The 23223-nt window shown below is 45.7% G+C and overlaps 1 protein-coding gene across 4 annotated transcripts in view; it reads left to right on the top strand.

Annotated features, from left to right (window-relative positions):
• Window positions 1–698: 698 nt before the first annotated feature.
• RASGRP1 (RAS guanyl releasing protein 1) overlaps window positions 699–23223 on the top strand; it is a 99435-nt gene continuing 76910 nt past the window's right edge. For 2 of the 4 annotated variants that reach the window (XM_088456625.1, XM_088456624.1), the window contains exon 1: window positions 699–955. Coding sequence is in view for 2 of the 4 variants with exons in the window: in XM_088456623.1 (XP_088312749.1) it covers window positions 18298–18389 (92 nt within the window). In the remaining 2 variants the exon portion in view is untranslated. Of the gene's footprint in view, window positions 956–18027; window positions 18390–23223 lie in introns of those variants that run through there. The other 2 variants (XM_088456623.1, XM_088456622.1) reach the window with 1 other exon arrangement.

Raw genomic sequence — 23223 nt, 5'->3', positions numbered from 1 at the left:
TACTGTGCTTGGTGGTGGGCAAATACTGTACATTGCCCCCACAGGAAAAAACACAATGCCCCAAATGGAAAAATTCAAACACATTGTCGCCACATGAAAAAAATACATTGCCCCACATAGGAAAACTGTAAATACACTGCCCACACAGGAAAAAAATACATTGCCCCACACAGGAAAAAAATACATTGCCCCACACAGGAAAAAAATATATTGCCCCACACAGGGAAAAAAATACATTGACCGACACAGGAAAGAAAATACATTTTAAACACATTATCCGCTGTCAGAGTGCCCCCCCTAATCCCCGCACCCACAAGACATTGCAGTAAGAGAGAGACACACAAATACAATATAAATATTTAACTTACCAGGAGCAGACAAGGCAGGACACGCAGACTGGTCACAGTGACAGGGCTGGTTTGGCCGCTGTGCTGGGCTGTTAGGGTTTCTCTCCTTTTCCCTGTTTGCTTTTTTTGCGCCGGGGACGGTTAAAAAAAAAAAGCGGCAACTGCAGGAGAGGACACACTCAGGCGGCGCTGGGGGAGAGATGACCATTAGAGGTGAGGGGAGGAGCCTCCTCCTCCGGCCAGACCGCCTCCTTCTCTCTATCCCTTAGAGCTAGCACGGCTGCCAGTGTACTATTAATGAGTCAGTCTGACTCATTATTAGCACCTGTCTGGTGCGGCCGGCTGCGGGCCCCCTTCATAGCGGCGGTCCCTGGTGCTATGCACCGATGTACCGCCGCTAGCTCCGCTGGACCACAGCCAAACCTCCGTCGGCCCTAGGCTTGGAATGACCCTAGGCATTTGCCTAGGGCCGGCTCTGGTCAGAAGATAGAAGATAACATGTAATGGTGGACGGCTGAAGAGGAGCCTGACACAGAGAGAGGAACATCAAGAACCTGAAAAGGAGTGCCCTGGAGAAGACGGAAGAAGCATAGAGTTCAAGAAATAAGGTAAGTGTGTTATTATAAATGTTTTTACAAAAGAAAGAAGATGCTGAAGATGCTGGGCTGGGGCTGGAGACATAATGGGGGAATAAGGCTGCATTGGATGTGAGCACAGCACAATGGGGGAAGGGGTGCGGAGCACAGTACAGCGATTCCAGCCCCCTTCCATGATGCCACACCCCTTTTCAGGATCCCACGTGGAGGGGGGTCATCGGCCAAAATCTTGCCTAGGGCACTCATGTGGCTAGGGTTGGCTCTGAGAGAAGTCATTCACCACTATAAATATGATTGCACTCAGAGGCAGGATAGTTCCATGTCTGTCCACATTAACAACATAGGCTGTGGTTACATTGCACATGTTCTCTAGACAGGAACTATAGAGCACAATAGTGTGTGGGTAGAGCCATTTATAAACATTTGTTGGAGTAGAGAGTGAACAAGTGGACCTTTATCAAACTGAGTATAGTTAGCACGAAAACTTATACGAAAATAATAGTAAAGGAAAACTTTGATTTTCCCATAGCCAATATGATGCTTGCTTTCATTTTGTAACCTACAGAAAAAAAAATCCTGTGGACTATGGGGGTGATTCAGCAGAGGACGGAATTGCAAAGCCGCACACAAGCAGCTTTGCAATTCTGTCCTTGCAAATATGCAAATGCAGCAGGAGGTGTCTGACATCAACATAGCAGCATGGGAAAACCATCGCAACCATCAGTCGCGATGGTGGACAGCGCCAACCAGCTGAGCAAGCCTCAGCTTACGCAGGCTGGCCGGCTTGTGAGGCCAGGAAACTGCGTCAGTGGATGCAGATCCTGGCCTTGCCACTCACAAAATGGGGGGCAACACACCCCAATTTCTGGGAACGCCGGCCATCCCTGCCCCATAAATGCCTAGCAGGGGCTGTGTGCGATCATGCAGGACCCGTTCAGCACATGTGCGGAATGGGTCCTGCGTACGCAATGTGCAATGCTGAATCACCCCCTATGTTAGAAAAAAATTACATAAGTTACAAAGAGTAACAAATTTAATATAGAGATGAAATTGGGCAAATATATATATATATATCCAAATATAAAATGAATATATAACATTTATATGTAATATATAGAATACAAAAGGCCTGATTCAGAGTTGTACTCTAACCCAATGGTTTACGAACTATGATGCTTTGCGATCTGCACATGCGCAGGATCTGTACTGCACTTGTGCAGATCTGTGTCTGCGAAGATGGCCGCAGTGCCCCCTAAGTGGCAGCATAGATGACATTTTGCAGGCGTCTGAGGGCAGTGACGGTCAGTGTCTTATAAATTGTGGTGCGTCGGCCCCATTTCCTAGCTATTCCGAAGCCAGTGGCTACGTCCTTGGACACAGCTTAACTGGCCCCGGCAGCGTAAGATGCACGACCATCCTGAGTAACCTGAAGGTTAATCTTATCACCCATGCTCACGTATTTGACCCAATGGCAGCATCTCCGGACACAGCAGTGGATCAGATAAGCCGGCAGTGGGAATCTTTTTACTTAAGTTGTTTCTTGCACCTTTTGCATATTGTAGCTCAACTGCTGCGTACAAAGGGCCTGATTCAGAGCCGATCGTAAGTGGCCGTTCGTTCGTAGTCAGACGATGTTGTACAACCACGCATGCGTCGGTGTAACAGTGCGCATGTGTGTACGTCTGATTGCGGTCATTTTTCAGTCGATCGTAGACACAGTGAACAGGAAGTGACATGTCAAATGTGATTGACAGAACTGTCCGTTTTGGGGTGGTGACGGGGGTGGAGATGGAAAAACGCAGGCGTGTCGAGGCGTTTTTTGGGCGTACATAAATTATTTTATGCGAGTGCCAAATGTGAACGGAACAAGTGATACGTCACTGTCTGATCCAATTTCCATTAAGACTGCTCGCTCAGCTTGTGGTCTGGTATAGTCTACCACAATGACGATGGTCTCTTCGTACTTCCCTGGGCTCATCGATGGTGTAGCGATTTATCAATTGAGGCCACAAAAACAATCATCTTTTAATTGCTAAACTGCTTGTAAGGTGTTTAGCAAATAGACCTTTTTTAGTAGCTAAAAACCGAACGCAGGTGAACTACTCAGCTGCTAATTTCTGGGTCATACAATCAATTCGCTAACAAATGTTTTTTTTTTTGTGGGCTTTTAAAATATTTGTAAGTGTTTCTTCTTTAGGGAAACAATATTTACGCATGTTTGTTTTTTTTCATATTTTTTTTTGGGCCAAGAAACCAAACGTCCTTTTGTTTTTTGATAAGTGTTAATTAAAACTCATAAATTGTTTTTAACCCTTTTTTTTTAAAAATATTAAATGTTTCTATTTCCGTTGTATTGTATGTAAGTTTGTTTGAGGGATTACCTTTTAACCAGTTTTTGAATAAATCAACAATAGAATTTTGCAGATTTTGATCATAATTTTATTAAATGATTGTGTCAATTTTTGAATTTTTTTTTTTTTTTTTACATAAACATATTTACTTTAAGGTAACAAAATTTAGAAATGATTTTGGCCACACACAAACAAAATAAGTGGCATTTGAACTAAAAAAAATAAAAAAATAAAAACAATTCACAAGAAAGGAGAGGGAGGTTTTTGGCATGAAGGAATATGGGGCAAACACAGAGATGTATTGTGGGCAAATTAGCCAGTGCTGTCATCGCCTTTTAGGCCATTTGGCCGGGGGTTGGAGGGAGCCTGAACGGGTCCGGGATCTCCTTTGGCTGGCCTGCCCAGAGGCAGATGTTGCGGCCTCTGGACTAGGCATAAGGCTAGGCACCAGTGGCGGGCTGGGCCGGGGGGCAGGGTGCCATGTGCCCCCCGGGCCGCAGCGTCATGCGGGCCGGTGCAGTCTGTGTCACTGTGACACAGACTGCACCGCGTGTGTAGCGCTGACCGGACGGAGATCAGACTCTCAGCGGCTGCCGCTGCTCCCACTGCGGGAGCCATGTTCCGTCGTCATGACAACGTCTCTCCCATAATGCAAAGCGGCCAGAGGAGCCGGTGGAAGCGTCGGGACCAGGAGCGGGAGTTTCAGGTAAGTGTTTTTTTTTTATTAAGTCTCTCTCTACTAGGGGGGGGATTACTATGGGGGCACTACCAAGGGGGGGGATTACTATGGGGGCACTACCAAGGGGGGGATTACTATGGGGGCACTACCAAGGGGGGGTTACTGTGGGGGCACTACCAAGGGGGGGATTACTATGGGGGCACTACCAAGGGGGGGATTACTATGGGGCACTACCAAGGGGGGGTTACTATGGGGGCATTACCAAGGGGGGGGATTACTATGGGGGAACTACCAAGGGGGGGGTTTACTATGGGGGCACTACCAAGGGGGGGTTTACTATGGGGGCACTACCAAGGGGGGGGATTACTATGGGGGCACTACCAAGGGGGGGATTACTATGGGTGCACTACCAGGGGGGGATTACTATGGGGGCACTACCAGGGGGGGATTACTATGGGGGCACTACCAGGGGGGATTTCTATGGTGGCACTACCAGGGGGGGATTACTACTGGGGGCACTACCAGGGGAGTGGATTACTATGGGGGCACTACAAGGGGGGGGACTACTACTACTGGGGGCACTACAAGGGGGGGACTACTACTACTGGGGGAACTACAAGGGGGGACTACTACTACTACTGGGGGCACTACAAGGGGAGGGGACTACTACTAGGGGCACTGCATAGGGGGGCGGGGACTACTACTAGGGGCACTACATAGGGGGAGGGGACTACCACTGGGGGCACTGTGAGGGACCACTGCTGGGGGCTCTATATAAAGGGCAATACTGGGGGTACTGCATAGGGGGGAGACTACACCTGGGGCCACTATTTAAGGGACATTGCATAAGGGTTACTACTATTGGGGGCACTGCATGGGGGGGTGGACTGCTACTGGGGGCACTGCATAGGGGGTACCACTATTGGGGGCACTATATAAGGGGCCTACTACTGGGGGCACAAGGGGCACTGAACAGGGGGGACCACTACTGGGGGCACAAGGGGCACTGCATAGGGGGGGATCACTACTGGGGGCACTACTGGAGGCCTGCATAAGGGTATCTCCTGTGGCACACGGGGGCACTGCATATGGGCACTACGACAGGGGGCTGCCCCTAATCTTTATTTTTACCTTACATTAATCCCATATGGACCCGCCTCCTCCCTGAAACACTTGAGGGGGGGCGGTGCCGTAGCACGCACGTTCTTCGGGCACCCTGGCTACACGCTACTCCTCTGCCAGGGCCGCCTGCATGCATTTGCCCCCCAGGCTAAAAGTTGCCAGCCAGCCCCTGCTAGGCACATTTGGAGGGATGGCTGTTGCTGTGCCAGAGGTGGAGGGTCCTGATGTTCCGGCAGGAAGGGAGGCCGGCTCCAACATGTGCTGGTGAACGAGCTGCTCCAGGGCATTTGCAATTCTCACGTTGGCCGCAGCAGTTTGCTCCAGGGTGTCCGCCACCCGTAGCAGATTGGCGTCCATCCTCAGCAGAATCTCGGTGTGCTGATCCGATTTAACATTGAGATCAGTGAGGAGGGCCACTGCCTGCGAGGGGGAATGCCCTGGACTGTCTGCCACAGGGTCCCCAGCCGGATCTACTGCTTCCTCCCCTGCAGAGCCAGAAGAAATTCTGCGGCCAAAGCTCACCTCTGGAGCAGACTCATCTGCCTGTGTCTCTGTGAGAAAAAAGAGAAAAGAGTAAAATTATAATCTAGATATTTTACAAAACACATTTCTGAGTTGTTAACATTACAACATTTACCTGGGGCATCATGAGGAGCCGCAAAGTCTGGCATGTCGGTATCCATGTTCGACACGCCAAACACCTCCTCATCCTGCACACACCCCTGTGCCTGCTCCTCCAAATCCATGAGCTCAAGTGACACAGGGGTGGGACCACCACCTGTCCCCCCTGCATGCCTAGCCCTATCAGCCAGTTTTTGTTTAAGCCAATATTTGAAGTCGCTCCATCTGTTGGTTAAAAAGTTGGCATTATTACTGCAGTATTTGGACCTGTAAACACTTTTTAGTCAAATGTAGTTTTTACGTACCGGCGTTTGACCTCCCGGGTTGAACGTTCAAACTCACCCACCCCATTGACAGCACTGGCTATGTCGTCCCACAGTTTCCATCTCTGGGTTGCACCCATATTCCTTGGTGCCTGTGCCAGGTTGTAGTTGCACATTTGCACCAAAACCTCCATCTCCTTCCTTGTGAATTGTGGCAGCCTTTTTTTTTGGGCCCTAGTTTGCCTACTAGGCCCAGCAGCCTCTTCCATGGCATCCTCCACACCTTTTTTTTAAATGGTTTAAAAAAATTTTAGGTAAAATGTTTCAAAATGTAATGTTAAACATAAGCATTTTCCCATAAAAAAAACAATACTTACATGGCGCCTCTTGGCTAGTACTTTGCTGCTCTGTACTCATTGTCTTTTCTTAATGCAGTAGACCGATTTGGGCCTTCAGTGTCTTTTTTATACATGCGTCAGCATTATTCGGCCGCATCATTCATTGTGCTCTCCTATTGTCCGTCCTTAATTTGAGCGGGAAAATAAAGACTATTTATGGCTTGGTGTGACTCCATTCGAGGTGGCATTTTTGGATTGTTGGAGATATTTCGGATTCGATTTTTTTGAAGGAGCGTTTTTTTTATTACTTTCTTTGTTTAAGTTAGCATTTTTGCGAATTTTTATTTGCTATTTTTATTTATATTTTTGCGTAAGTATTTCAATAATTCCCATAAACATTTATTAATAAATTGTTTCAACATTTTTATATTGTTTGTTTTTTTATTTTTTTTACAGTTATTTTGGTTGGAACCCAAGTGACCTTTTATAACTTTTGGATATTTGTCTGTTTTTGGTAAGTGTTTTTGGTCTTATTAATTAACAAATTAGATGTGTTGGTCTTAGCATATGTTTCGCTAAGTAATGTGTGCTTGTTCTGTGTAAAATCATGTCTTAAGTCTAAATGTAGCGTACTATTTTGCGAACTGATGTGTGCTTGTTCTGTGTAAAATCATGTCTTAAGTCTAAATGTAGCGTACTATTTTGCGAACTGATGTGTGCTTGTTCTGTGTAAAATCATGTCTTAAGTCTAAATGTAGCGTACTATTTTGCAAACTAATGTGTGCTCCCTTCTCTAAATGTTAGTAAACTATATTTGGTTTAATTCCTAGTTTATAAAATTAATCTAAATTTTTTTTTATCCTTTTGAAATGTAGGTGGTTTTTCACATGACACTACCCAGGCCTGTAAGATTCTTTGGTTTTCTTTGAAAAGATAAGTATATTTTTCTTAACACATTTGTCTAAAACAATAACTGCCTGGCTTAACATTTCAGGTTGATGTTGGTCGTATTCTCTTGGCCATGGTTCCAGAACCCGACCAACCTCAACTTTGTCCCAGGCATAGGCCTCGTAGGCGTGCAAGGCCCCAGATATATAGAACATGTGTCACCCTTTTTGGAATGCCAGATGATGAGTTGTTAAGGCGCTACCGTCTGCCTCCAAAAATCATCATAGACACTCTCTCATTAATAGAGAGTGATCTTGAACGGCAAATTGACAGTCCTACAGCAATACCACCACTTACGCAATTCATGTCGGTGTTACATTTTTGTGCCTCAGGATCCTTTCAAACCACCGTGGGAATAGTCGCAGGAATCTCCCAATCCTCCTTTTCTAGGATCCTGAGGGCAGTGATGAATGCACTATTTAAACACCTCCATCATTTTATTAAAATGCCATTGGATATGGGTTCCCTTAATGTGGTGAAGGATACATTTTACCAAATTTCTGGCTTCCCACACATCATAGGGGTTGTGGATGGCACTCACATGCCACTTCAGTCTCCAGCAAGGCTGGAGGCAATATTTAGGAACCGAAAGCACTTTCATTCGATGAATGTAATGGTGGTATGTGATGCCTCCCTCCAGATCCTGTCCCTGAATGCCAAATTCCCAGGCAGTGCACATGATTCCTTCATCATCCGGCAATCAGGAATTTGGCACAAATTAAACAACCTTCAAGCTGGTGATGCGTGGCTTCTGGGTAAGTTGACACCTTCTGTTGAAACCAATGCAAAGCTTGGTACACAATGGTCATGATGTTGTTTTTTATATTTTCACAGGAGACAGTGGTTACCCTTGCACGCCCTGGCTGCTCACTCCTTATTTGGTTCCCACACCAGGGCCACAAAGTCAGTATAATTCTGCACTTACAGCCACCAGGCAAGTGGTGGAGCGCTGTATCGGCCTTTTAAAAGGCCGATTCAGATGCCTCCACTGCTCTGGTGGCGACCTCATGTATTTGCCGGCTATGGTTTCCAAAATTGTGGTCCTGTGTGGGATTTTTCACAACATCGCCATAAGGAGTGGTGTCCCAGTGCAGCCAGAGGATGCCTTGCCTGAGGACGGCCCCCCTGAGGTTGGTCGGAGGTCAGTATGTGGGGGGGCCATACACGATCCTATTGTTGCCCAGTTTTTTAGGTAATTATTTCAACAAATTAATTTAATTGATACAATGTAGACATGTATTTTTTTAATGTACACTTTTAACTTTTTTTTTTATTTTTTATTCCCTAAAATGATCATAAAAATCCTTGCATACTACCTGATCAACACAAATGACTTTATGTGGACACATTGGATATAACTTCGGGAACAATTATTTCCTCTCCTCATTTGTGGATTCATGTTGGCATGCTACTTCAACAAACAGTTCCTGATTTTTTTTATATATTTTGGGTTTTTGGAATTTTTTGGACTTTTGTGTGTGTTTTAACTGTGTGATTTTGTTTTGACAATTCACTTGGTGTTTATTATTTGTGTGCAATAAAAAATTTTTTTAATTAAATAACCATTTCCTTCGTAAATTACAAACAAGTGAAACCTGTTCCAAAAAAATGCAAACCATGCTTAATGCATAACACTGTAATTTATTAATTTCTAAACTTTTGTACCCTGCGTTGTTGCTAAAAACAAACACCAAAGGTATTATGGTGAATCAGTATGTTTACAATTCTAGGCCTAAGCAGGTTGCTTTCATTTTTACATTACCCCCAAAAATAATTATACTATTTTTGATGTTAATTCTAAAAACCTATTGGTATTGTTATGTGTTTAATGTGCAAGCTTACATACTTACTTGACCTTTCTACAAACAAATTGTCATTACTTAAAAACACAAGGACAAATTGTAGACTTATGTAAGGTTCAACAATCTAAGATTTACAGACAAGGAATGAGACTTAAATAAATCAAAATAAACTTTATTTTTTTTTGTTTTTTTGGGGTATAACGCAAAAAACTTATAGGCGCAGGATCGCCAAAAGGTGGTCCAAGGCCACCAGCATGCCACTTACATGGCCCCAGAGTTCCGCCAAGCCTCCTACAATGGCCTCGTTACGCCTCTGGGCCTCTGCGGGGATCAAAAATGTGAGGGTTACTAAAATGACACCTTCATTTAGAATGTTCAAACCCAAATAAAATTCTAGATATAACAAAAATAAACATCAGTTACAAAAACCTGTCCTAAAAAAAAGGAATGCAAAACGAAAAGATTTACAACAAATGAGGGGCCAAAAGGTAGAAATAACCAAAAAATACATATGTCTTAAATCTAAGCAAAACTACGACATTTGTTGGTACCGTAAACAAGAAAGACACAAGTGGGAGTGTTTGGACATGTGTCATATGTGTAAGGGGAAAACATCCTCGACATTGTTTCACAAAGATATATCTAAAAAACATTTGAACTACTTTACTATTTTGAACTGCACAGGCAAAAGGATAACATCAACCAAATTAATTTACAAGTTAAAAAACAAAAACTAAAAAAAAAATAAAAAAAATAGTTTACAATGTAAACATACCAGCCACACTGCAGACTGGGCCTGGAGCCACGAAATCCTCCTCATCTGAGGTGGGCCAGTGGTTAATTGAAGGAGGAGTTATGGCTGAGGGAGTTGAGGGTGTGGAAAAGTGAGGTGGGGTTTGAGGGGAGGGGGAAGTTGGAGGGATGGTCAGGTGAGGAGAGGGAGGGGATTGAAGGTTGGCAAGGTCTGGGGTGGGGGGGGGGGAATTTGGGGAAGAGTGGGCAGCTGATGTTTGGGTGGGAGTGGGGGATAGGGGACGAGCCACACGTCGGCTCCATCTATCCGCTCTGCCCCTAAATGATGGAGAAAAACTATTTTAATAACATATTTTTTTTGTTTTTTTTAAATTTGCATTAAAATAAAAAAAAACAGGGATATACTGTAAACAAGCACACGCAGGTATGACCAAAATATTAAAAAAAAAATATATAAACATACACAGAAACACTTACTTTGGCCAATCTGGCGCCGCAAAAGGTCCAGCAGGCGTGGTGATCTGCGCCGCAGATCCGACCACCTGCGTTCCAACTGCCCTATATTTTGGCGATAGCCGAGGGAACGCAGCGGTGGCGCACCTCCGCGTAGGCCCTACATTTTTGTATATTGGTGATGGGGTGCGGCTGGTTGGTAATGCGCTCGTCCATCACTTCTGTAAGCACCATTAGCTCCCGCCTACAGAAAGCGTTGGCTCTCATGATGGCAATTATTTTTTTTACACAAAACAGTTTTAATAAAGGACCTAAAAAAAATTTGATTGGCTAATTTACTTTTTAAATTAACAGAAACAATTCTATTGGTTAGTGTATGAGTCATGTGACCTACACCCTCACAAATATAATGTGAGTTATGATAGGCTTGATGCAGTGACATGCGTAAGCTAATTTAAATTGAAACCAAAAAAAAAAAATTACTAGCATTCAAACAAACTTTTACATTCGAACAACTATCCCCTTGGTCAAACCGTACGTATTCTGCGGAAGAAATTACACACACTAAAAAGAATAAAGTTTATTGACATTGAAAAAAAAAACAGGATTGCAAACATGTGAATAACAATTAAGGTAATTAATAAAGTGATTGCCAGTAATCGATTCAAGTATGTTTGCAGAATGAAATAGCAGGCAATCGAAAACTGACAGGGCCACTTCCGGAATTGACTTGTGCGAGCGCTCCCTGCAACCAAAGAGGAGACGGACGCTTGCTATTTTGAACGATCGCTAGCTAGAGGAGGGGTTGGGAGAATATGGGGCGGAAGGTTAGCTACGAGCGAACATACGAGCGAGCGCTTGGATTTAAATATTTCCGCTCGTACGGCGGACGAGCGATCGGCCACTTGCGTCCGGCTCTGAATCAGGCCCAAACACACAGCGGCTGTGCTACAGCCAGTACAAAGACACAACAGCTGTGCTACAGCCAGTACAAAGACACAGCGGCTGTGCTACAGCCAGTACAAAGACACAGCGGCTGTGCTACAGCCAGTACAAAGACACAGTGGCTATGCTACAGGCAGTGCTGTAGCAGGGCTTTAATGCACCATTTACGACCTCGTCCCCTTTGTGCATGATGTTGCACATAGGGGGCAGGACTAGCCAGCACCTAGAAGAACGACAGCAGAGTGCCTTCCTGTAGTGTTAATAGGGCACTATGGGCAGCACTGCCGCAGCATTACTAGATGCAGGTTGCCGTTCCAGGCACCCTGCTAGCCAGATGAATGGGGCAGTGATGGTACAACCCACAGAGTCCTGCAATCTGTGCGTTGGCACCAGTCGTGCACCCCTAGTTATAACCCTGGCTACAGCATCCATCTCTGAATCAGGCCCATAGTGTTGTAGCCTTGGATTTATTGCAACATGTTACAATAACTAAAAAATGAACAAAAGTGTAAGAATCTTTGTTGTTACCAATTCTACACTCACTTACATTTTTTTCAAAGGGATAAGTGAATATAAGTGTTACATTTATGGGATCATAGAAGGCTTTTCTGTTTACAATTCAGATTTTATCATTTCAAGTTGTGAATGTTATTTTTGTCAACACAGTTCTGTAAATGTACATGTGACGGAAGTACACTCTTCCTGCTGATCTAAATCTCCAATCACTTCTCACCTGTACAGTTGCTGTGAAATGTATGTGACATTGTGCTGAAAACACTGCAGATTTGTGTATGGCGATGACGTTTTACCTGTAACCCTTTCATTATAACAGTGGCTCAAAGTTAAATGAAAAACTTCTTTTTTTTTTTTTGGAACAGGTCATTAGATTGTACAGGGGTCATTCAGTAACTAGTGATATGCCGCCCATCGTGCACCTCCTCAGCTCCCATCCGGCATCTTACTGTTTGGCGGGCACTGGGTATGGGAGGGGGGGGCTGTGAAGCTACAACATATGTCTCCAGCGCAGGGTGGGCCAGGGTGGAGATGAGGGTTTGGCTGGCATCCTCCTTCCGGCGGGGGTGGCTTTGCGCAGTCAGTTGCACTGTGACGCAGCCTATAAGTCGCGTTGCGCTGACTTTTCAACATGAAATGCCAGAGCAGCTGGACCTTCGCATGCATCACAGTGCCGGACGGCAGGGAAATTTTGCCGGGTGGACCGTCTGAGAAGTATAGCGTGGGGAGAACACTGTAGTGTCTCCTTTTACACTTTTGTATACTGTATTGTCCTATTACATTAATGCATTTGCCAAGATCTTTTTTTAAATTGCAGCATATGACTAGGCAAGTGTCAGCCATCCAAGCAGTTATGACTAAAGTTTGTTGGAACATCCTTACATTCAAATTTCTCATGGCTTTTATGCTTATGGAAGCAAATGTTACCAGCATCTGTACAGAGGTGTAGATTCCCGGCAATTACTTGGGATACAAGGCGATTATGTCAGCAAGCATTTAAACTCAAGGAATGGAAACTGACTCTCCCCAAAGCTCTCCAAGCTTTGATAAATGCCCCTTAGAGTTGGATCCATTTGCAATTTTTAATTGTACAATCTGTTTTTTACTTACTGTGAATATGCAATAAAAATGCATATCCCTACATCTATTTTAAGCGGTTTGTGCATCCCTGACTTTTACCTCATTACTTGTGAATAGGGTGGAACGATTGAGGCAAGGGGTGCTTCATTCTACACCGGTTCAATAAAGGATCGTTCATGTACTCACTGTCTATTTGAGACAGCCACTCGAACCTTGCTAGTGTAAAATAAAAATACTTTACAGAAATAAATTAAAAAGATAAGAAGCCCCTTTCCTTCAAATGATGATGATAATAATAATAATAATAATAATAATAATAATAATAATAATAATAATAATAATAAAAGCACTGGGCTACTATGTGATAGTTTGGGGTACAGTGTAACAGGGAAACTTGGATTACCGTAAAGTCACCCAGTCCTAGGGGAGTTAAGGCCCCTTAGAAAAAACAGCCACTTGCTGAAAACACTAGGACTCCTCCTCCTTTTATCTTACTAAAGCAAGTTAAGCAACACATTAAAATCAAATATCTATTGGATAATGCAAACAAAAGTCCTTCCCACGTTGCTATGGTATTTGTCCTGAACGGAAGCAGCGTTATAGTGTTCTCCCAGAAATGACATTATGGTGCCATAGTACAGGGCTCAGGGGGGGCGGCACCATCGCTGCCCCACGGCACTTGCATCCATGTGGTTTGCAGGTTACCCTGCAGCCAGTAGCACTGCTGCACAGCCACCCGAAGTGTCCCTGCAATCTGTGGAGCTGCCGGGATCATCCCTGCCCTCTAGGCGTGATATTATGACGTCACAGGTTTAGGGTAGCACATGGAGGCAGGTACCAAACGACTACACAATGTTTATCGCAGGAAACATTGAGAATGACATCACAACTGTGCGGGAATATTTAAATGAGTACTGCTGAGACTTATTGTGTGGCCATTTGGTAAATGTCAAGGGTGGCTTGAGAGAGGAGGGCCCATGGGCAGACTCCGTGCTGGCTCCCTCCTCTCTGGCAGACCACTGGCAAACACAGGATTTTGAAAGGGGGGTTTCCAAATAATTGGTTACAGAACCAATGACAAAAAAGTCTAACCAGAATAAGCCTGCAACATTCACTTTATTGTATACTTCAAGTGTTTTCATGTAAATAAAATAAATAAATAAATAACAAGGTATCTGGGCATAAAACTTGCTTAGGCACAATGTGTAACAGTATGTACTAACAAAATGTAAACTACCAGTGCAATTTCCGCCACACAGTAGTCCCATTTTCATGTTAAGACACACAGTAGTGCCCCTTTTACACAATGCCCATGTGACCGGATGGCCTCAGCCCGACTCCCGATCACAGATTGGGGTTTTTGATCCCCACTGGAACTTGGGGTATCAGGGATTCCCGCTTACCATCAGTGACCGCCTGTCACTGACTCCACCCACTAGGTCACTATGCAATGGGTGTGTATATTGCTGCCACCACCGAGCTCCTTCAATCGATGCTCTGAACCGCTTACAAACACCCAGTCTCCTACCGCCGGCACCTGGAACAGCTTCTGCTGCATATGAGCTGACAAGCTGCAGCCATGCCTCCTGATTGGTGTCGGCTGATATCCCCCTGATCTGTCGCAATGGACCAGGCTCTGCCCGGTAGCTGGCAGAGGGCTTGAACTTGGAGATGCTGAGCTCCACTCAGAACAGCCGGAGAACGGAATAGTGTTTGGCGCAATTCTGTTGGTCACAGGATTGAGATGCAGCCGTAGTAAAGGCAAGATGTTTATTGCTCACAGTCTTGAAAAAGACCCTTCCTTCAGTTTGAAGGGGTTCAGCATACAGAAATCAAACAGCAGTTCTCTACAAAGGATAGACAAGGATATACATTTTTACCAGGCACGCAGCCTTCTTTTATGCCACTCCAATGCACATTACAACAGGGGGTAATCCCGCCCTGTGGCTTCCAACCAATCACCTTAAGTGCATTTGCTAATGCATGTGCTGGCCACATGCACGTTTAACATTGTCCCTTATGCAGAGGCGTATCTATAATGGGTGCAATGTGTGCGGGGCACACTGGCCCCTGGGTCCAGGGGGGCCCCGCACCGCACACACTGCACCCATTTTTTTTTTAACTTACCTGCCCGTGGTCCCGCATCGGGTCTCAGTGCTGCTCAGAACACCGGGAAAAAGGCCGCCGCAGCCATTTTCCCGTGTTCTGCGCATGCGCAGTAGACTCCGGGCACAAGATTGTGCCTGGAGTCTACTGCCCATGCGCAGAACACCGGAAAATGGCAGCCGTGGCCATTTTGTGGCGTTCTGCGAATGCGCAGTAGACTCCGGGCACAGTAGTGCCCGGAGTCTACTAAGGCTCCGGTGGCTGGCCAGCCACGTCAGCCGGCTGCCAGCCACCAAGGAGAGAGGAGGGGGCCCTGCACGGTGAGAGCACACGGGCCCCCTCCTCTCTTAAGACACCCCTGCCCCTATGGACAGTGGGGAGTGGCCACTCCTCTGTGCCCGAGCCCACCCACAGAGCTCGGCACACCCTCAGCTCCGTCCCGTCTGCAAGGGTAAAAGTTTTTCCTCCAAACAGACTTGCAGGAATCTGCTAAGGGACCAAGCCTGCCATCTCTGCCTGAATCTGAGCTCCAGAGGTTCGCAAGCAGGGTCCCTGGGCAAGGTTCCCTGGCCACGAAGGGGAAGCTCTTTTGGAGCTCCCTGAAACAGTTAGCTGGCTGCCTTAGCCAGCCTTACCTTTACCTTCTCATGCCACTTCTATGCATGATTCCTTAGAGGAGGGCATTTAATTCCCCTAGGAGAGAGGCTGGGGGACCCAGCAGCCCACAGAGAGCTCCGGATCCTCCTGGACCTCCACAGACCAAAGGTAAGTGCATTCTCTTTAAATTATACATTTAAAATGCATACAAGCACCCTTGAAATACATTTCAAATATTTCCAAAACAACACTTTTAAATATATACATTGAGCCTGTGCCCTGCAACCAGGCTGTTACATATTACAGCACTGCAGCCCAGGACCTGCTTTCCTGGTTTAGTGCTGCACATACCATTTTAAATACATATTATAAATACACTTTAAATGTTTGTGCATCGTGCCCAGCACTCAGCGCTGGGCTCTAACTGTTCCAGGGCTGGGGTGCTGGAAGCTAAGCTTCCTGTCCCCAGCAATCAACAATCCTGTGTAGGTCTGCTGGTGCTCTCTCCTGATGCAGCGCAGCACATCAGGGGTTAGCAGCCCAGATCACTGCAGCCGCTGGACTCTGTCCCGACTGCCGTGTCCAGCCACTGTTAACTCTCCGCACTCGGGGGTCCAGGGAGCTCTCCCTGACCCCGGCATGCACACACACAGCTCCCTCTTCGTGCCGGGTTTTCAGGGAGCCAACTCTCCCTGTCTCCCCAGCATTCGTCTCTATTGCACATGTAAAATTCACCAGGAAAATGCCACCGCGCCCTGTGATTTTTGATGATCTGCAGCACCGAGATAACGTCAGACGCAGGACTCCGGAGAGGTAAGTATAATTATATATGGGTGCAGGGCAGGGGCGTATCTATAATGGGTGCAGGGTGTACATGGGCTCCCGGGTCCAGGGGGGGCCACACCGCACACCCTGCACCCATATTACTTAAAACTTACCTCTCCGAGGTTCTGCGCCAGGTGTCAGCTCTATTTTGCGCATGTGCAGCAGACTCCGGGCACACTCTAGTGCCCAGAGTCTACTAATGCTCCGGTGGCTGGCCAGCCAGGTTAGTTGGCTGCCGGCCGCCGAGAAGAAAGGAGCGGGCCCCGGACTGGGAATACACACGGACCCCTCCTCTTAAAGACGTCCCTGGTGCAGAGTGTGGGCCCTCCTGGACACAAGGGCCGTGTGCACTGCACAACCTGCACCCATTATAGATATGCCACTGGTAAGTTTGTATGCACAATATGGTTTTGTTTCCTTGACAAAATCGTAGCATTGGTCGGATGGTAGATCCATCTCCACATAGCACCCAGCACCACATGGTAGACTTTCAGATTAAGGGGCATATTCAAGTAGCCACGAAAAGTCGGAAAGGTTTCACCTGCCATACTTTTCGACGACTTTGTGTGTTTTGGAGGCGAAAACTTTTCATGCGCGGACCTGCTATTCGCCCTATTCAATTCCAAAGGACGTGAAAACGGGACCCAGCGAAACTCAAACAGGCGAAAAGTGCTGTCAGATTTGGGGAAGTCAGCCTGACACCCCCCAAAAGATGCGCTAACATTGGGGATCAATGTAGATGCCCCCGCATAGCCCTACTGAAGTTATTTGGGGTACTTAAATGCTCTCAATAGCTGCTAATTCGCATATTTGCACAAGGTGAAGAATAGCATTTAGCAGTTTTTGTGTGTAAAAATAACCAGTCCCAGCAAATTTGGGGTACATGAAAATGGGTGCAAGCATGGTTACAAATTGCAAAAGTAAAGTTTTAAAAAAACCTTAAAAACACACCTTCAGCAAGCGCCTGCAATCAAAAAAACACCTCCCCCATACTTGCAGAACCCCCAAAAGCTTATTTCGCAAGTTTTTAAGTTTGTACCGCCACTTTGTACTTTTTTGCCCCCTTTTGTGGTGTTCTTCAATTTTTTTACTTTTTTTTGACGCAGTTAACCTTTGGGGACCTGTCCCAAGGGTGCTGACTGGTTTCCCCACCTTTGCACCCCAAAACCGCAATTCTGCACTTTTTTCCGCCTGCTTTCATAGGCAAATCTTTTTCGCCTATACTAATGCATTGAACTTAACGCGTATGCGAAAAGCATTTGGAGTTGAATACGGGAATAAGTTTCTGCCTGGCGAAATGACGTAATCGGCGGAACTTTTCCACTGAAAACGGCTTATCGCGGCTAATTGAATATGCCCCTAAAAGTAACATAGTTATGTAACAACAAATACTACACAGCAATAAAAGTCATACAAACAGTAAATGAGTGTTTTATGAATATCGTTTCCAAACCTCAAAAAGCACAAATTGGAAGGAAAGCAGAACAATGGGACTTAGGTCCAAAGGATCTCCTGTAACTGTACAGGACAGCTGATGAATGTGACATGTGTGTGGTCAGAGAAATAGAAGATAAACCGTGTATGAGGCTGAGCTGCAGAAAGTCAGAAGCCTGACACGGCGTGTGTGTATGATATAATATAGATGCATTGTGTGTGTGTGGGGGAGGAGTGTGTGAAAGACAGAGAAGGGGGGAGGACGCTGCTAGGAACTTGTCAGGTCTCAGAAGAAGTAGCAGGAAGAAATGAAGTGCAATGTTCTCCGCATTAGGAATGATGTATTCTCCTCTAGGAATATAATAAAGCAGTGGAGTGAGGGCAGTGCCTGCTGTGTGTCACCTGCTGCACCGACAGTTCCACCATGTGTGTGACAGGAGAAACAGGTACAGGGAGAGCCGGCCACTGAGAGGTGTGTTTGGGTGGAGACCTGTGATCGGCTCCAAGCTGTTCTCCATTCCAGGATGGGATACAGGCAGAGTACTGGGACAGCAGATCACTCTGACAACGGCAGCATCTTCATCATGGGAACAGTTGGCAAGAAGAAAGGCATCCAGTAAGTGTATAGTGTTTCCTTGTCCTTAGCACCTGCTGTACACACACCGCACCAGGCAACACAGATCCATACACTGCACCAGAAAACATAGGACCACACACTCTGTACCAGGCAACTTAGGACTACACACCACACCAGCCAACATAGGGGCCCACACCGCACCAGCCAACATAGGTGCCCACACCGCACCAGCCAACATAAGTGCACACACTGCACCAGCCAACATAGGTGCACACACCGCACCAGCCAACATAGGTGCACACACCGCACCAGCCAACATAAGTGCACACACTGCACCAGCCAACATAGGTGCCCTCACCGCACCAGCCAACAAAGGTGCATACATTTCACAGTGTAACATAGGTGCCCACACAACACCAGCCTATATAGGTGCCCACACCGCACCAGCCAACATAGGTGCCCACACCGCACCAGCCAACATAGGTGCATACAGTACATTTCACAGTGTAACATAGGTGCCCACACTGCACCAGCCAACATAGGTGCCCACACCGCACCAGCCAACATAAGTGCACACACTGCACCAGCCAACATGGGTGCCCACACCGCCCCAGCCAACAAAGGTGCATACATTTCACAGTGTAACATAGGTGCCCACACAACACCAGCCTATATAGGTGCCCACACCACACCAGCCAACATAGGTGCCCACACCGCACCAGCCAACATAGGTGCATACAGTACATTTCACAGTGTAACATAGGTGCCCACACTGCACCAGCCAACATAGGTGTGCACACTGCACCAACCAACATAGGTGACCACACTGCACCAGCCAACATAGGTGCATACATTTCTATGTGTAACATAGAACATAGGTGCCCACACTGCACCAGCCAACATAGGTGCCCACACCAGCCAACCTAGGTGCCCACACCGCACCAGCTAACATAGGTGCCCACACCGCACCAGCCAACATAGGTGCTCACACAGCACTATTCATCATAGGTGCTCACACCACACAAGCCAATATAGGTGCCCACATCGCACCAGCCAATATAGGTGCCCACATCACACCAGCCAATATAGGTGCCCACATCGCACCAGCCAATATAGGTGCCCACATCGCACCAGCCAACATAGCTGTCCACACCGCACCAGCCAAATTAACTGCCAACACCACACCAACTAAAATAGGTTCCCACAAAGCATTATCCATCATAGGTGCACATACCGCACCAGCTAAAATAGGTCTATGGCACCAGGTAGAGTTGCACTACTTAGCGCGTGTATGACTATGCAGGTAGTTACAGGGGAAGAAATGTTTTTGTTCTGATTATTCTGTAACATATTTATTGGTGAGAATACATTTAGAAAATAGCAAATAATTAAATCTCTAGACCACAAGTTGTTAATGGATTGCACTGTTGCTATAACTGGTTGTAGAATTTTGTTAATACAATGAAAGTAATAATATTAATATATATCAATATGTATAGGTGACCAAGTGAAGCTTTGTTGACAGTATAGTTGTGACTAGGTGGGCACTAGTGGTGTGCTCTGTAAACTCACATTAGTCTATTAACATACTGTACATTCAAATAAATAACTGATTGTTTTGTCTAAACATAAAACTACATATTTATTTTCTATACCACATGGGGTGCAGAAATCAGTATTTCTCTTGGGAGCTTGGGATAAGATCTGAGCTGGACATATTTAGGGAGTTCAAAAAATGCGTCACATGGTTAGGGGTGGTTGTGCTGGTAGTGGTGACTGAATTAAGATATGATGTCCCATGTCAATGCATAAAATGAAATTTGATATACTATAATGTTAATAAAATCAGTGTGACTTGTGAGAGTAATCAGAGGACTACTGTAGATACAATGGTAAGGGACATTGACCCTCATTCAGAAGCGGTCGCAAGAAATGATCGCTCTCTCTGAATGAGGGCAGCCACTTCCTTTTTTTTAGTGCGCCTCCTGGTTGCTAGCTAAGCTGTGGGTTACCACCCACAGCTTAGCGACCAACCAGGTTGATGGTCGCGATGGTGAACACCATCGCGACCATCGGGGCTTGCGACGAGACCCTAAGGTTGGGTCTCGGCAACCGCAAACCCCAGGGAGCTTTCCTGCTCTGATCGAGCAGGAAGCTCCCCACTGACATCACTGATTATGTCAGTGCAGCCGCCCACAAAACAGTAGGCGTTCCTGAAAGGAACGCCTCCGTCTTTGAAACCACCCCCCCGGCCCGCCTACAAAACAGGGCGAGCTGTCGATCAACATTGACAGCCGCCCCTTTTGTAGAGAGCTCCGGAGCGAGAGAGTTTCTCTCTCGCTCCGGGGCTTGCATCGACCTGGTTGCGAGCGCATCAGCGCTTACGACCGGGTCTGAATGAGACCCATAATGTGTATATAATTAATTTGACGCTGGGGACAGGTGAACTGAATGGAGACCTTGATTATTTATTTATTACCAGTTATTTATATAGCGCACACATAATCTGCAGCGCTTTACAGATATAATTTGCAATGCTTAAGAACAAGACTATAATATAACTTAATTAGGATATTCAGGGGCTGTGTATCACCAGATATTTATATTTGAATTGTTTATAATTTTATTATTAACCTTTATTTACAGGTTACCACAAAGTATCCGCAGAGCCTCATACACTGCATAAACAGACCTAGGCCCTCATTCAGAGCCGTACGCTCTGAGCAGAGCGCACGCTCTGAATGAGGGCTGCCCTCCCTAATTATGGAGCGTCCTCCTGGACGCTCGTATAGCTGTGGGTCACCACCCACAGCCTATACGAGCGTGCAGTTTGATGGCCGCGATGGTCGTGACCATCGCGACCATCGAAACTGCGAGCCGGAGCCTGCGGTTGAGGTTTTCAACCGCAAGGCCCGGAGTGATTTTGGCTCTATCACAGCCAAAATCACTCCCACTGACATCACTAGTGATGTCAGTGGGCCGGCTTCTGACGGTAGGCGTTCCCTTGGGAACGCCCCCGTCAGGGAGGCACGCCCCCGGCACGCCCATCAAAGGGGGCGTGCTGTCAATCAACATCGACAGCACGCCCCCTTTGATCAGACACAACGAGCGAAGGACTTTCTTTCGCTCGTCGCGTTTGGTGAATGCGCACGACGGAGCTCCCGCCGTCGTGCGCATGCACAGTGCACAACATCGACCCACTTGCGAGCGGACAGCCGCTTGCGAGTGGATCTGAATCAGGCCCCTAGTGCAAACATAAAAGGAAACAAAGTGCATAACATTACAATACAAACAAGCTGTATATTTAGCAATTATGCACATACAGTCATAGTAACAACAAACTCAGTGCTTGGCTGAGATCTGCACCCTACTTTATGTCTGGGTGTAGCAGACAACTTCAGGGCCACTGTACTCATGGGGGCGGAAGTGAGGAAAGGATGAGTACATGAGGTAATAGCATCCCGCGGGTGAGAGAGCTTACAATCTATAAGGGGGCGATGGTGGACGTATATATTTCCAAACATACTTTGTAGTAGTAATGTCATACAGAGTCTGACCAGTAATAGGTTACATAACTAATCATTGATGAGATGCCAAAATACACTGGGAAATAAAACCAAGGCCAGGCATGATTTTTAATTATATTAAGGTCTCAGTTTCTGATTTGCCTATGAGCACTAGAGCTGTAATAATGAGTGTCAGCCTCTTCATGTATGCGCATTTATCTACACAGCAGTGTATGGAGTTTTGTGTTATGAAGATCAGGGTGTATTCGAAACCAGTTGAAATCTGATAGTATTATACAATATACTGAGTGTTGATTAGTGCCATCTAGGGCTTGTTTCCAAAAGCGACTGTGATTCATTTGTGTCTGCAATAAATGCTGTTAAAGGTTTCATGGTTTTTCATACTTGATTTATATTGACTAGTTTACATGGGCAGTATAAAATATGTTTGCAACTTTGTTTTACAGGTTCCTATACTATACATAAGCTTTTTTGTTTTGGCATGTTGACAGTAGTTTTTTCTTTATCTGCCAATATCGCTTGCAAAGTGTACATTTTAGTTTTCCTTTTGGTCAATTTTGTAACCTGCATCTGTCAAACTTAGGTTTTAGTTTATTTATTTTCATGTGTTTTATATGTGTGTTATGTGCTTATTTTTCTGCTCTTTTGTCTACATTTAAAAAACAAAACAAAGCATAAACAGCCAAAATTTGAAATGCCAAAATCATAAAATCGTGACACAGCAATAACTTTTGTTTTTAATCACCCATGCAAACAACTCAGTAGAAATCAAAGATATAAATTCATGGGCTATATATCCCGGTGAGTTTCAGGAGATAATGTAAAGTGGCACTCACATTAAGTGTAAAGCACGCTAGGCAATTCAATTAGGGGGGCCAGTTGCCCTTGTAACAACATGGAACCACACCGCAACTTGCCCCCTTGTGGCCCGATCTCTCCCTGGACCCGTGGATTTTTGGGGCAGCGTACAAAAATCCACGAGTGCACTTACCCGCACCGCGAGGTGACTTGCGGTTTATTAAATTGACCTCTTATTGTAAGTGCCGCTTCAAATTTGCACCTAATACCCACCAAGAAGAGGTGGCTTATGAAAGCAGTCGCCTCATAAATATAGCCCCATGACACATTTCTTAAGCATTTCAGCACGTTATCAATGTGTAAAAAAAATTAAATATATTTGTGTAACTGAACCTTTATATATATATATTGTGTTGCCTTTTTAAAAGTTTGAACATTTGAAAAATAATATTGCCTCTTTATGCTCTTCATTTTTAGAAAGTATGAAAAATTGTAAAAAATCATCTTAAAATACATATGATTAGCCTATTTTACTTCTTCTTTGGCAA

The sequence above is a fragment of the Taudactylus pleione genome, unplaced genomic scaffold (genome assembly GCF_031769625.1).
Source record: "Taudactylus pleione unplaced genomic scaffold, aTauple2 ptg000707l, whole genome shotgun sequence".
In the NCBI taxonomy this organism is placed as follows: Eukaryota; Metazoa; Chordata; class Amphibia; order Anura; family Myobatrachidae; genus Taudactylus; species Taudactylus pleione.
The sequence above is the reverse complement of the archived record's forward strand: the minus strand, read 5'-3'. Positions and strand labels throughout refer to the sequence as shown.